The sequence below is a fragment of the Spermophilus citellus genome, assembly GCF_964194105.1.
Source record: "Spermophilus citellus genome assembly, chromosome: 8".
In the NCBI taxonomy this organism is placed as follows: Eukaryota; Metazoa; Chordata; class Mammalia; order Rodentia; family Sciuridae; genus Spermophilus; species Spermophilus citellus.
Genome location: NC_138189.1, coordinates 119043926 through 119060885, shown reverse-complemented (window position 1 = coordinate 119060885; position 16960 = coordinate 119043926). Strand labels below are relative to the sequence as shown.

The 16960-nt window shown below is 34.7% G+C and overlaps 1 protein-coding gene across 1 annotated transcript in view; it reads right to left on the bottom strand.

Annotated features, from left to right (window-relative positions):
- FSTL5 (follistatin like 5) overlaps nucleotides 1-16960 on the bottom strand; it is an 824806-nt gene that overhangs the window by 406295 nt on the left and 401551 nt on the right. Inside the window, exon 5 of the mRNA XM_081304788.1 lies at nucleotides 16761-16957. Coding sequence (XP_081160914.1) covers nucleotides 16761-16957 — 197 coding nt within the window. The remainder of the gene's footprint in view (nucleotides 1-16760; nucleotides 16958-16960) is intronic.

Sequence of the window (16960 nt, the reverse complement as noted above, 5' to 3'; positions counted from 1 at the left end):
CCCTCATCAGCCTGGTTTGGAAAAACTGAGTAAGGTTATGCTGGAAGCAACAAATTTATACAAATCTTTTTCTTCTTTCCTTGGTTTACCTCTGTGGCTTTACAAAGTCCAAGTCTCCCTGTATTGCTTTGCATTATTTCCCAATTCGACCTAATCCCCATTTGACCCAGTCACGACTACTCCCAAATGAAACCCATAATTTTCACTCTGGAAATCCCACTCTCTGATTAAAAAAATATTTTGCTTTTAGTTTCTTACAAAAATATGTTCATCACCTATTGGCTTTAACAAAATCTGGCAATTATTTAATAAAGCCTTTTTCCCAGTAATTTCAATTATTTAATTGGAGTCTGATTTTTCTTCCACATCCTTTTGACCTTAATAAAGAAGATGGTAGATAATTGAACAGTTCCCTCTGAAGATTTTGGGATTATTTCCTCTTACAAACTAATCTTCTCCAGACAGATAAATGGAAATATAGATAAATGATTTATAGATAGATAAGATAGAGCAAGCAAACTCATCCTTTTGAATCTCAGCCATTCAGCTACATAATTCTTTCCTATTCCTTCTCCACAATTCACTAGTGGCTTCAGCTCTTGGTTCAGAATGTTTCTATGCAACCCTACTCTTTGAATGTCCTTAGTGACTTCACTATTCATTTGAAAAAGCCACTCAGAAGAACTCTGGCGCATTCATGACTCTTCCTTTTCATGAATCTTTCTTCCTTCCAATGACCATTTTCTGCATGCTAGCCTCCCAGGAGGAAGCGTCTATACATCTTAGGTCAATTCATCCTGAAATCTCCATTTCAAGCATCACACATCCAGGTCTGTCTTAGGAATAATACATGTTCTTATAATCTAAAATGTTTGTGGTATGTGGCAAAGATCCTGACCATAAAAGACATATATCTAATACTTAAGGGGGAATAATAGGATACCTCAGTTAAGTTTGTGACCAGGAATTAAAAAAACAAACAAACAAACAACAAAAAAAACTTTACATGTTTGTTGTGACCTTTGTACCGGGATATTATTCCCTGAGACATACTTTCAAAAGTTAAGTCAATTTGGAGCATAGTGTGACAAGGACAATTATCCCAGAAGCAAGCATTATTGAAGTTAAAATTTTATTTTTTTATAAAATATTTAAAGAGAGTTCTACAATTTTAGTGTTGAAGGAGACAATTTAGAAGAAGGAAGAGAGAGATCCAGTTTACAGAGATGAGACAGGCAGGGTTTCTACTGGTGGTAAGACTGACTACACATGTGGTCCCTGACGGGAGAGTGTGATGGATTCTAGTTTTAGATGTTGGTAGTGATATACTTGGTAATTTGTTTTTAGTTTTCATGCAAATTAGATATTGACAAGAGTAAAATATGATGTATTTGGCTGTATAAATTTAGAAGGAAGAGGAAAAATACAAACAAGTTTTACAAGGTAAGGAATTTCTAGTACCAGGAAAAGTCCAGTACTGGAGTGAGAGATATACTTGAAAACTACATCTAGGGGATAGAAAATGTGAGGTTCAGCCTAGACAGAGCAAAAGGAAAGAAAAATTGCAGAAAATATTTAATCTAAAATGGATTTCAGGTGGTAATAGGGGAGGGGGAAGATAGCGGCGAAGGGAGTGCATCACTCCCGTGTACCGCATCACTGTTTGGAAGAATGATGAGTTAGAACAGCTAAAAACTATCTTGTTAGGAATTTCTAGCAAAACTGGGGTGCTCCAAAACCTAGTGGAAGGATTTTCATCGCACGAGGATCAGCTACAGGGGCTCAAACGCGAACGATTTGTCCGCACAGAGGGTCATGCTGCTTATTCAGCAAATCACCCCGCGGCTAGAATCTGCGGCACGCGCTGGGAAGCAAGAGATATGGGACACAATGAAAGCAGTTTTAAGAGGGAAATTCATTTCTTGGAGTTCTTACCTCAAAAAAAGAAAAAAAACAACAAATAAATGAACTCACACAACACCTCAAAAACCTAGAAAAGGAAGAGCAAAACAACAGCAAATGTAGTAGAAGACAAGAAATAATTAAAATTAGAGCAGAAATCAATGAAATTGAAACAAAAGAAACCATTGAAAAAATTGATAAAACTAAAAGTTGGTTCTTTGAAAAAATAAATAAGATAGACAAGCCCTTAGCCATGCTAACGAAAAGAAGAAGAGAGAGAACTCAAATTACTAACATACGGGATGAAAAAGGCAATATCACAACAGACACTACAGAAGTACAGAAGATAATTAGAAAGTATATTGAATCCCTATTTTCCAATAAAATAGAAGATAGTGAAGATATCGATAAATTTCTTAAGGCATATGATTTGCCCAAATTGAGACAGGAAGACACAGACAATTTAAACAGACCAATAACAAAGGAAGAAATAGAAGAAGCCATCAAAAGACTACCAACCAAGAAAAGCCCTGGACAGGATGGGTATACAGCAGAGTTCTACAAAACCTTCAAAGAAGAATTAATACCAATACTTTTCAAGCTATTTCAAGAAATAGAAAAAGAAGGAGCTCTTCCAAATTCATTCTATGAGGCCAACATCACTTTGATCCCAAAACCAGACGAAGATACTTCAAAGAAAGAAAACTACAGACCAATATCTCTAATGAACTTGGATGCAAAAATTCTCAATAAAATTCTGGTGAATCGAATACAAAAACATATCAGAAAACTTGTGCACCATGATCAAGTAGGATTCATTCCTGGGATGCAAGGCTGGTTCAATATACGGAAATCAATAAATGCTATTCACCACATCAATAGACTTAAAGACAAGAACCATATGATCATCTCGATGGATGCAGAAAAAGCATTTGACAAAGTACAGCATCCCTTTATGTTCAAAACACTAGAAAAACTAGGGATAACAGGAACTTACCTCAACATTGTAAAAGCTATATATGCTAAACCTCAGGATAGCATCATCCTAAACGGAGAAAAACTGAAGGCATTCCCTCTAAAATCTGGAACAAGACAGGGATGCCCTCTATCACCACTTCTATTTGATTTAGTTCTTGAAATACTAGCCACAGCAATTAGACAGACAAAAGAAATTAAAGGCATAAAAATAGGAAAAGAAGAACTTAAATTATCGCTATTTGCGGATGACATGATAATATACTTAACAGACCCAAAAGAGTCTACAAAGAAGCTGCTAGAATTAATAAATGAATTCAGCAAAGTGGCAGGTTATAAAATCAACACGCATAAATCAAAGGCATTCCTGTATATCAGCAACAAAACCTCTGAAATGGAAATAAGGAAAACCACTCCATTCACAATATCCTCAAAGAAAATAAGATATTTGGGAATCAACCTAACAAAAGAGGTGAATGATTTATACAATGAAAACTATAGAACCCTAAAGAGAGAGATAGAAGAAGATCTCAGAAGATGGAAAAATGTACCCTGTTCATGGATAGGCAGAACTAACATCATCAAAATGGCGATATTACCAAAAGTTCTCTATAGGTTTAATGCGATGCCAATCAAAATCCCAATGGCATTTCTTGTAGAAATAGACAAAGCAATCATGAAATTCATATGGAAAAACAAAAGACCCAGAATAGCAAAAGCAATTCTAAGCAGGAAGTGTGAATCTGGAGGTATACCGATACCAGAGGTCAAACTGTACTACAAAGCAATAGTAACAAAAACAGCATGGTACTGGTACCAAAAGAGGCAGGTGGACCAATAGTACAGAATAAAGGACACAGAGACTAATCCACAAAGTTACAACTATCTTATATTTGATAAAGGGGCTAAAAGCATGCAATGGAGGAAGGATAGCATCTTCAACAAATGGTGCTGGGAAAATTGGAAATCCATATGCAACAAAATGAAATTGAATCCCTTTCTCTCGCCATCCACAAAAATTAACTCAACATGGATCAGGGAGCTAGATATCAAATCAGAGACACTGCGTCTGATAGAAGAAAAAGTTGGCTACGATCTACATATTGTGGGGTCGGGCTCCAAATTCCTTAATAGGATACCCATAGCCCAAGAGTTAATAACAAGAATAAACAAATGGGACTTACTTAAACTAAAAAGTTTTTTTTCTCAGCAAGAGAAACAATAAAAGAGGTAAATAGAGAGCCTAAATCCTGGGAACAAATTTTTACCCCCCACACCTCAGATAGAGCCCTAATATCCAGAATGTACAAAGAACTTAAAAAATTAAACAATAAGATAAAAAATAACCCAATCAACAAATGGGCCAAGGACCTGAACAGACACTTCTCAGAGGAGGACATACAATCAATCAACAAGTACATGAAAAAATGTTCACCATCTCTAGCAATCAGAGAAATGCAAATCAAAACCACCCTAAGATACCATCTCACTCCAGTAAGATTGGCAGCCATTAGGAAGTCAAACAACAATAAGTGTTGGCGGGGATGTGGGGAAAAGGATACACTTGTATACTGCTGGTGGGGCTGCAAAATGGTGAAGCCAATTTGGAAAGCAGTATGGAGATTCCTGGGAAAGCTGGGAATGGATCCACCATTTGACCCAGCTATCGCACTTCTCGGACTATTCCCTGAGGACCTTAAAAGAGCGCAATATAGGGATATGGCTGCATCAATGATTATAGCGGCACAATTCACAATAGCTAGACTGTGGAACCAACCTAGATGCCCCTAAATAGATGAATGGATAAAAAAAATGTGGCATCTATACACAATGGAGTATTATGCAGCACTAAGAAATGACAAAATCATAGAATTTGCAGGGAAATGGATGGCATTAGAGCAGATTATGCTAAGCGAAGCTACCCAAGCCCTAAAAAACAAATGCCAAATGTCTGCTTTGATATAAAGAGAGCCACTAAGAACAGAACAGGAAGGAAGAGCATGAGGAAAAGACTACATTAAACAAAGACGAGTGGGGGGAGAGAAAGGGAGAGAGAAGGGAAAGCATATGGAAATGGTAGGAGACCTTCAATGATACATAAAATTATAAGAGGTCATGAGGGGCAAGGGGGAGGGAAAAAAAGGGAGAGAATTGAACAACAGCAGGGGAGGTAGAGAGGGAAGATGGGAGGGGAGGGGAGGGGGGATAGTAGGGGATAGGAAAGGTAGCAGAATACAACAGTCACTAATATGGCATTATGTAAAAATGTGAATATGTAACAGATGTGATTCTGCAATCTGTATTTGGGGTGAAAATGGGAGTTCAAAACACAATTTGAGTCAAATGTATGAAAGATGATATATCATGAGCTATATAAAGCTTTAAATAATCAATAAAAAAAAGAGATAGCAACACAAAGATACAGCATTGCAGATTCTGTGGTCTCCTGCCAGCTGTGCAATCACGGTACACAGTGCTGAATTCTGGGTTTGAGTTAGGTGAAGGAAGTGGTCCAGTTCGGTTTTCCACCGGTCAGGAAGGAAAAATCATGCATTACTTGGAGAATGAACAATAGGTTAGTGAATGATCAATGGGTTATAGAAGACATCAAGGAGGAAATTAAAAAATTCTTAGAGATAAATGAAAACATAGACACAACATATCGGAATCTATGGGACACATTGAAAGCAGTTCTAAGAGGAAAATTCATTGCTTGGAGTTCATTCTTTAAAAAAAGAAAAAAAAAAACAACAAATAAATGATCTCATACTTCATCTCAAAATCCTAGAAAAAGAAGAGCAAAACAACAGCAAAAGAAGTAGAAGGCAATAAATAATTAAAATCCGAGCTGAAATTAATGAAATTGAAACAAAAGAAACAATTGAAAAAATTGAGAAAACTAAAAGTTGGTTCTTTGAAAAAATAAATAAAATCGACAGACCCTTAGCCATGCTAACAAAGAGAAGAAGAGAGAGAACTCAAATTACTAGCATACGGGATGAAAAAGGCAACATCACAACAGACACTTCAGAAATACAGAAGATAATCAGAAATTATTTTGAATCCTTATACTCCAATAAAATAGAAGATAGTGAAGGCATCAATAAATTTCTTAAGTCATATGATCTGCCCAGATTGAGTCAGGAGGATATAGACAACCTAAACAGACCAATATCAATTGAAGAAATAGAAGAAACCATCAAAAGACTACCAACTAAGAAAAGCCCAGGACCGGATGGGTATACAGCAGAAAACCTTTAAAGAGGAACTAATACCAATACTTTTCAAGCTATTTCAGGAAATAGAAAAAGAGGGAGAACTTCCAAATTCATTCTATGAGGCCAACATCACCTTGATTCCTAAACCAGACAAAGACACTTCAAAGAAAGAAAACTACAGACCAATATCTCTAATGAACCTAGATGCAAAAATCCTCAATAAAATTCTGGCGAATCGGATTCAAAAACATATCAAAAAAATTGTGCATCATGATCAAGTAGGATTCATCCCTGGGATGCAAGGCTGGTTCAATATACAGAAATCGATAAATGTTATTCACCACATCAACAGACTTAAAATTAAGAACCATATGATCATCTCGATAGATGCAGAAAAAGCATTCGACAAAGTACAGCATCCCTTTATGTTCAAAACTAGAAAAACTAGGGATAACAGGAACATACCTCACCATTGTAAAAGCAATCTATGCTAAGCTTCAGGCTAGCATCATTCTGAATGGAGGAAAATTGAAGGCATTCCCTCTAAAATCTGGAAAAAGACAGGGATGCCCTCTCTCACCACTTCTGTTCAACATAGTTCTCCAAACACTGGCCAGAGCAATTAGACAGACGAAAGAAATTAAAGGCATAAAAATAGGAAAAGAGGAACTTAAATTATCACTATTTGCAGATGACATAATTCTATACCTAGCAGACCCAAAAGGGTCTACAAAGAAACTATTAGAGCTAATAAATGAATTTAGCAAAGTGGCAGGATATAAAATCAACACGCATAAATCAAAGGCATTCCTGTATATCAGGGACAAATCCTCTGAAATGGAAATGAGGAAAAACACTCCATTCAGAATATCCTCAAAAAAAATAAAATACTTGGGAATCAACCTAACAAAAGAGGTGAAAGACTTACACAATGAAAACTACAGAACCCTAAAGAGAGAAATAGAAGAAGATCTTATAAGATGGAAAAATATACCCTGTTCATGGATAGGCAGAACTAACATCATCAAAATGGCAATATTACCAAAAGTTCTCTATAAGTTTAATGCAATGCCAATCAAAATCCCAATGGCATTTCTTGTAGAAATAGATAAAGCAATCATGAAATTCATATGGAAAAACAAAAGACCCAGAATAGCAAAAACAATGCTAAGCAGGAAGTGTGAATCAGGCAGTATAGCAATACCAGACTTCAAACTATACTACAGAGCAATAGTAACAAAAACAGCATGGTACTGGTACCAAAAGAGGCAGGTGGACCAATGGTACAGAATAGAGGACACAGAAAGCAATCCACAAAACTACAACTATCTTATATTTGATAAAGGGGCTAAAAGCATGCAATGGAAGAAGGATAGCATCTTCAACAAATGGTGCTGGGAAAACTGGAAATCCATATGCATCAAAATGAAACTGAATCCCTTTCTCTCGCCATGCACAAAAGTTAACTCAAAATGGATCAAGGAGCTTGATATCAAATCAGAGACACTGCGTCTGATAGAAGAAAAAGTTGGCTACGATCTACATACTGTGGGGTTGGGCCCCAAATTCCTCAATAGGACACCCATAGCACAAGAGTTAATAACTAGAATCAGCAAATGGGACTTACTCAAACTAAAAAGTTTTTTCTCAGCAAAAGAAACAATAAGAGAGGTAAATAGGGAGCCTATGTCCTGGGAACAAATCTTTACTCCTCACACTTCAGATAGAGCCCTAATATCCAGAGTATACAAAGAACTCAAAAAATTAGACAATAAGATAACAAATAACCCAATCAACAGATGGGCCAAGGACCTGAACAGACAATTCTCAGAGGAGGACATACAATCAATCAACAAGCACATGAAAAAATGCTCACCATCGCTAGCAGTCAGAGAAATGCAAATCAAAACCACCCTGAGATACCATCTCACTCCAGTAAGATTGGCAGCCATTAGGAAGTCAAACAACAACAAGTGCTGGCGAGGATGTGGGGAAAAGGGTACACTTGCTCATTGTTGGTGGGACTGCAAATTGGTGCAGCCAATTTGAAAAGCAGTATGGAGATTTCTTGGAAAGCTGGGAATGGAACTACCATTTGACCCAGCTATTCTCCTTCTCGGTCTATTCCCTAAAGACCTAAAAAGAGCATGATACAGGGACACTGCTACATTGATGTTCATAGCAGCACAATTCACAATAGCAAGACTGTGGAACCAACCTAGATGCCCTTCAATAGATGAATGGATAAAAAAAAAATGTGGCATCTATACATAATGGAGTATTACTCTGCATTAAAAAATGACAAAATCATAGAATTTGGAGGGAAATGGATGGCATTAGAGCAGATTATGCTAAGTGAAGCCAGCCAATCCCTAAATAACAAATGCCAAATGTCTTCTTTGATATAAGGAGAGTAACTAAGAGCAGAGTAGGGAAGAAGAGCATGAGAAGAAGATTAACATTACACAGGGATAAGAGGTGGGAGGGAAAGCGAGAGGGAAGGGAAATTGCATGGAAATGGAAGGAGACCCTCATGGTTATACAAAATTACATACAAGAGGAATTGAGGGGAAAGGGAAAAATAATACAAGGGGGAAAATGAATTACAGTAGAGGGGGTAGAGAGAGAATAGGGGAGGGGAGGGGAGGGGGGATAGTAGAGGATAGGAAAGGCAGCAGAATACAACAGACACTAGTATGGCAATATGTAAATCAATGGAAGTGTAACTGATGTGAGTCTGCAATCTGTATACGGGGTAAAAATGGGAGTTCATAACCCACTTGAATCAAAATGTGAAATATGATATGTCAAGAACTATGTAATGCTTTGAACAACCAACAATAAAAAAAAATAAAGTATATGAGACGAAAAATAAATAAATAAATAAAATGGATTTCAATTTGCAATTTATGGTGAAAACCCATCCTCTATCTCCCTCAAGTCTCGTCCATGTTGCATTTTGCAAGTAGATAAGTATTTTAAAGCTAAAAATCAAGTACAAATGGAACAATTGAAATCTATTGAGCCAATACATTTCTAAAATATTTAAATTGTAAAATATATTTGATTAAAATATTTAGCTTCTTCATGATAAATTGTTGCATTGTTTAAAACAATGCTTTTACTGTTTCCTAAAACTTAGTAAATTGATAAGAAAAAATGCTAGCTATATGAGATAAAGCACCTACAATGAGATGAACAGAGTAAATAACATGTTATTTCTCATTTTTCTAATTTCTTGTAATAACCAAAACTATTTATCTTCCTTTGCAAGTTATTTTTTCATTTCTAAAATTGGTAATGAAACTTTTTACATGTTCAAAACTGTGCATTTAGATTTATGAGTTTTAATGGCTTCTAACAGTTTTTGAATATTTATTTTTACCCATCATTCAAATGTAAGCATTAAAAAATATATATGAAGGTTGAGCATGATGGAAATATGTTGGTCAATGATTCATCCACTAGCCTAAGCATATGTCCTCTTTAATCTCCATTATTATTCCATTGCATCCTTTTGAATCTTAGATTTGTAAGTATTGTTATAGCTAACAGGCACATAATGCCTTGTGGATGTTAGCCATGTTTTCATGAAAATTTCTAAGCATCCTTTGTGATCTGATAGACTGAAGGGTAGTATCTTTACTTTCTTATATTTGTTAAGAGTTGCATAATATATGGTCTATTTTAGAGAAGGATCTGTGTGATGCTGAGAAGAAACTATGAATGCTTGTTGAAGGATGAAATATTTTATATGTGTCAGTTAAGTCTAAGTTATTGATTGTATTATTGAGTTCTATAGTTTCTTTGTTAATCTTTTGTTTGGAAGATCTATCCAGTGGTGAAAGAGGTGTGTAAAAGTCATCTGGCATTATTGTGTTGTGGTCTATTTGACTCTTGAACTTGAGAAGAGTTTGTTTTATGAACATAGATACCCCATTGTTTGGGACATATATTTTTATAATTGTTATGTCTCGTTGTATTCTTGTCTTGATCAGTATAAAATGTCCTCCTTTGTCCCTTTTGATTAACTTTAGCTTAAAGTTAACTTTATTTGGTAGGAGGATGAAAACTTCTGCTTGCTTCCACAGTCCATGTGAGTGGTATGATATTTCCCCACCTTTCACCTTCAGTCTTGAATGTTTTTTCCTATGAGATGAATCTCCTGGAGGCAACATATTGTTGAATCTTTTTTTTTTTTTTTTTTTTTTTTTTTTTTTTTTTTTACCCAGTCTGCTAGACTATGTCTTTTTATTGGTGAGTTTAGGCCAGTAACATTATTAACATTCAGGGTTATTATATGATTTGTATTCCCAGCCATTTTTGTTTATCTTTGGTATTTAACGTGACAAGGTTTCTCCTCTGATTTTCCTTTAGTGTAATACCTCCCTCTGTTGATTTTCATTGTTGTTTTTAATTCCCTTTTCATAGAATATTTTGCCAAGGATGTTTTGTACTGCAGGTTTTCTAGCTACAAATTCCTTTAACTTTTGTTTTTATTTCATCATCAAATCTAAAGTTTAATTTTGCTGCATATAAGATTCTTGGTTGGCATCCATTTTCTTTCAGGATCTACTAGCTTTCAGGGTCTGGGTTGAAACATCTGCAGATAACCTAATTGTTTCTCCCTATATGTAATCTGATTTCTTTCTCTCATGGCTTTTAATATTCTCTCCTTATTCTGTATGTTAGGCATTTTCATTACAATGTGACTTGGTATGGATTTGTTGTGATTTTGTACATTTGGTGTCCTGTTAGCCCCTTGGTTTTGGTTTTCCAATTTATTGTTCATGTATAGAAAATTTTCTAGTATTATTTTATTGGATAGTTGTTCCTTCCATTGGTTTGTAACTCTATACCTTCCTCTATCCCAATTATTTTTAAATTTGGTCTTTTTATGCTATCCCATATTTCTTGAATTTCTGCTCCTGATTTCTTATCATTTTCACTGTGTGGTCTACATTCTTTTCAAGATTATGTATTTTGTCTTCATTGTCTGAGGTCCTGTCTTTCATGTAGTCTAATCTGTTGTTGATGCTTTCTATTGGCTTTTAATTTGCTTTCTTGTTTCTTTCATTTCAAGGATTTCTGTTTGGTTTTTATTTAGAATCTCTATATCCCTATTGAAATCATCTATTGCTTCCTGTATTTGCTTATGTAGCTCTTTTTCAAAATGATCTTTTGCTACCTTTTTTTTTGCTCTCTTATATCATCCTTTAATTCACAGAACATTTTAATTATGTACAATCTGAACTCTTTTTCTGTCATTTCATCTTCTGTGCTGGCTATGGATTTTAATAATGTGGTATCTTGATTCATTTGGGGCACTTTCTTCACTTGTCTTTTTATGTTGCTCACATGTCTTCCTTTCTAGCTCTGTGGATCCAAGACTTTACCGTTTTTACCCTACAGGTTTATAGTCCCCTGTAGAATTCCAATACTTCACCTGGCTATCTGGGTTCCAAACTGGTAGTTGCCCAGACTAAAGGTGGTAATGGAGGTAATCCAAGATGGAGGCAGGTGCTTTCAGCAATGGAGTGTCGGGTTAGGTTGGGGAGCCAGGTGATGGCTTTGTGTGATACATTCAGATATGAGCTCTGTGGCATTCAGTGTTGTGGCTGTCAGCTTTTTTCAGATCCTGTGATGTCCCCAAGTGCATCCAGGCTACTATGGCAGTAGCTGCTGAGGCCTAAGATGGAGGCAACTGAGGGAGCCCATGTTAGTAGATGGGGGTCCACAAGGAGTGGAGGCTTGAGTTACTGTATGTGGGTAGCAACTGAGTGTCCTTCACTGGGGGAGCATCTGGGGATTCTGTGCCATTTCTTATGCTGGTGGTCCTGCTGAGGTACTGGGGAGATCTGCGGGGAAGAGTAGTGAGTTGGGAGTCCTTTTCTAACACTGAGGCCCAAAGCCCTGTGCAGAATGGTGGCTGTGATTTCTATTTCCACTAGTTGAACTCAGGTTACGGAGTGACACAGAATGCTGCCTCCCTCTGGCCTGCCATCTTGGATCCCCTTCCTACTTTACTTTATGGGTCCTCCATTATTTCCCTAGTACCAAACCAAAGTCCAAAAAGAAAGTTACATATAAATATTTTTATGTGAAAATACATGGAAGAATCTTCAACAAGTTATTACAAAATCAATCAAAAATATATAAAAATAATTACACACTTTAAGAAATTGGTATTTCATCCAGATTATAAAGCTGGATGAGCATTCAAGAGTCAAACAATGTAATTCATCATATCAACAGTCTCAGGAAGAAAAATTTCATATAAGTGGATATATCAAAAGCATTTGAAAACATTCAGCATTGATTTGTGATAGAAATTCTAAATAAACTACAAATACAAGAGAACTGTCCTACCTTGATGGAGAATAGCTATGACTATAAAATCATCTACAGGTAACATCATAAATAATATAATAAAAAACTCAAAGCTTTTGGTATGAAATCAGGTGTATGGCAAAGATGTTTCTTCTCACCAGTTTTTGTCAACACTGTACTGAATTTCTAGTTAATGCATTAAGATAAAATAAGAAAATTAAAGGTATAAGATTGGGAAGAAAAAAGTAAAATTTTCTTTGTTCAAATATCAGGATGTTATATGTAGAAAATCTTAAAAAATTAACAAAAATTCCATAACTAATAAGTAATTATAGTAAATTTATAATAAACAAAAGATTATTGCTTTCATAGATACCAGAGATTTTAATAAGTAAAATTAAGATTGAAAAAAAAATCCAATTTAAATTATCACTTCTTTTTAAAATGAAATACCTAGCTACAAATCTATTAAAACGTGCATAAAATATATGTATGAAGAAAGCCAAAGAAAGCTAATGTATGAAATCAAAGAAGAATCAACGAAAAAGAACTATTTAATTTTTGAAGGAAGAAATTCAATGTTGTTGAGATGTCAGTTCTTCTCAACTTGATCTATAGAGTAAATGTAATCCCAATTAAAATTCTAGCCAGTAATTTTGTGGATATCAAAAAACTAACTCTACAGTTCAAATGAAGAGGCAAAAAACACAGAAGAGACAATAAGATATTGAAGGAGAAGAACAAAGTTGGATTAAACCCAACTTCAAGACATATTATACAGCTATAGTAATAAAGACAATGTAGTACTGGTGAAAAAATAGGTTAGTAGATCAATAAACAGAATAGAAAGCCTGAAATAAACTCTCCTAAATATATTTGACTGATCTTTGAAAAGACACATAGACAATAGCCATACCATGGGACAAATTAATCTGTTCAACAAATGATGCTGGAAAACTGGACATCTACATGATTTTAAAAAAGAACAAAAGAGGGCTGGGGATGTGGCTCAAGCAGTAGTACGCTCGCCTGGCATGCGTGCGGCCTGGGTTCGATCCTCAGCACCACAAACAAACAAAGATGTTGTGTCCGCTGAAAACTAAAAAATAAATATTAAAAAATATCTCTCTCTCTCTCTCTCTCTCTCTCTCTCTCTCTCTCTCTCTATCTATCTCTTTAAAAAAAGAACAAAAGGATGAAAAAATTAAAGAAAGAAGGAAAAGAAAATAGACATAGACTTTGGATTCTTCAGAAAAGTGACTCAGAATGGATCATTGTTATGGTTTCCATGTGAGGTGTCGCCCAAAACTCACTTGTGGACAACACAAGAAGGTTCAGAGGAGAAATGATTGGATTCTGAGATTCTTAACCCAATCAGTGAATTAATCCCATGACAGGCATTAACTGAGTGGTAACTGAAGTGGTAGGGAATGGCAAGAGGAGGTGGGAATTAAGGCATGGTTTTGGTGTAAATATTTGTATTTGGCAAGTGGAGACTCACTCTTTTTTCTGATTACTGTGTGAGTTGCTTCCCTCTGCCACATTTTCTGCCATGATATTCTGCCTTATCTCGAAGCCCAAGGAATGGAGCAGCATTCTATAGACTAAGACCTCTGAAACGTTGAACATTCAAATAAACTTTTCCTCCTCTACAATTGTTATGGTCAATTTCTTTATTCACAACAGTGAAAAAAAACTGACTAAAACATTCATATATCTAAATGTGAAAAGCAAAATTATGAAAACTCTAGAATACAACATATGAGAAATCCTACATGACATTAGGTATGGTGAAGACTTTTTAATATACAATATCAAAATCACAATTTATGAACTTTGTTAACATTAAAATGTTCTGCTTTGCAAAACTTAATAACAAGAGAATGAGAAGACAAGTCATAGATTCTGAGACAATATGAAAAAAAATCTGATAGAACACTGCATTTAAAGAACTCTTAAAAAGGTCAACAATTGGGGGAAAAACACTTAGTTAATATGTATGACCCAAAACCTACATACCTCCCCAAAGACATATATGTTGCAAATAACCATATAAATATATACTACATACCATATGTCATCAGAGAAATTCAAGTTAAAACTACTATGAGATACCATTAAACATCTATTACAATCATCAAAATTCACAACTCTGACCAAACCAGGCAGTAATATGGAGCAAGAGAAACTCTCATCCACTACTGATACAAAGCAAAATGATACGGCTATTTCAGAAGAAAGTGTGGTGTTTTTTTTTTTGTTGTTGTTTGTTTGTTTTTTATCAAACTGAACACACTCTTACCATACCATACTCTGTATCAATCATGATACTTGATATTTTCCCAAAGTAGTTGAAAGCACATATACACACAAAAGGCTACACATGCCTACTGATATCAGCCATATTAGTAATTATCAATACTTTAAAGTAACCAAGATATCCTTTTGCAGTAAAATATGATGTATGCAAAAGGAATTCAGTAAATATAATCTTCCTAGCATATTGCTTTCATGGATTTCTTGTCTATGTATCACATAAATGTGATTCAGAAAGCATTTTGCTTCCACATCATACCTTTCACATGAACTGAACTCTTTTCAAACACAAAATAAGTCCAAATTCAAAGTAGCTAAGAAAACATACCCAAGCTAATTTTAATTTAATTAAATAATAACTTCTTATTGCTATAAAACATGTTTTAGAATAGATTCATTCTTGAGAAATAAATCATGAAGTATGTGAACACGATATATAAATTAAAATATCTTCTAATTTTACCTTACTTACAGTACTCAATTCCTTGAAACTTGATACCTGAGACTTAATAAGTATTCAGTAAATGCAGAATACATTAAGAAAATGAGAAAAGTGATATAGTTTTGACTGGTGGATGATAAGAAAATCAATTTTCTCACAAGGTAACTTTGATATGAAGTTTTTAAATTGTTATAGTATACCAAAGCTTAGAAACACTTGTTTAATAAGTTTTATATTCTACAATATCAGGTTTTAAAAATATACCATTTTTATATATAATTAATTAATGAATATAATTAACCATAAAAGATGGCATAATGTTATGGAAATTGCCTCTCTAACTTTATCCCTGAAACCCACGTCCACAGTTAATACCATGTGAAAAATACACCTCAAAATATGATATAGGAATCAGCAAGTAGTTAGCAAAATCCATTGGTTCTATTGTCATTTTTCTATCTCCCAAACTGGTTTCTCCTCTCTATTACTCCCTAGGACCTGTCTACCTTTTTGGAGAAATCTTGTTTACTATAAATCACACTTCCACTGCTCAACACAGCTAATTTGGATTATAAAATTGTGGTTTGTTTCCTTCAAACAAGCCTTCAGATGTCACTGATATGTATAAACTGTGTTTTGCTGAGATGGTTCAAAAGAATGACCTTTTGAACATGGCACACTGGCACCCACTTCTAATCCCAGTGACTCAAGAGGTTAAGGCAGGAGGCTTGTGAGTTCAAAGCCAGCCTCAGCAAATTGGCTAGACCCTGTCTTTAAATTAAAAAAAAAAAAAAAGGCTGAGCATATGGCTCAGTGGCTAAGTACCCCTGGGTTCAATCCCTGGTAGAAAAAATAAGTAAAAAGAACTTCTGTTTTTAAATTCTTCTCTTTAATAATTTTTAATATGCATCATCTGTATGACAAATTTTTCAAGAAGTGAAATTTCATAAAATGGACAGTATTATTTTAGGTTTTTGTTTTTTCTCTGTGTGTGTGGTGTGTGTGTGTGCGTGTGTGAGGGTCTGAGGATTGAACCCATGGCCTTAGTACATGCAAGTCAAGCACTCTCCTACTGAGCTATAACCCCAGTCCAAACTGGTTTTAATATCAAAACTAGATTGGATGTTATAACTGATCCTTGATTAGTAAAACACGTTGGGTTATCTTAGTAATACAATACTACCTTATATCATCTATTTATGCTGTGCTAGACATATGTTTACTTGTTGTTTAACTAATGTGTAAATCAGCTTTTATTGATTAATAGAAATTAAACATTACATAGGTTCCAGAATATATCAGCAGTGATCTTATGAAATCTATTAGAAAAATTGTAATTGTTTTCAATATTTAAGGTAAAACAATTCATCAAAAGTAGCTACCTTTTTTAACTATAAAATATCACATAAATGTTAATTAAAAATAATATTTATGAGAAAGTAATATTGCTTTTAAATTTATATTCCCACACTTTGATAAATTGATTAAATATATATTTATTATAAATTCCATCAACTGTAAATATATTGTGTATGTCACATTTAAGTAAGGTTTTTTTATTTAATCATGTGTCATACCTGAGTTAGTTCATTAATATCTACAAGTCCGTTACTGTCTGCATCAAAATATTTAAACATTTGATCCACCAACAGCTTCTTCCGAGATACGTCATCTCCGTTAGGATTTTCATTTTCTTGGGTAATATATTTTTGATTTTGTAAATCTAAAAGCATGCTTTTCATCGTGCTGTATTCAGTGCTCTTGCAGTTATCTCCTG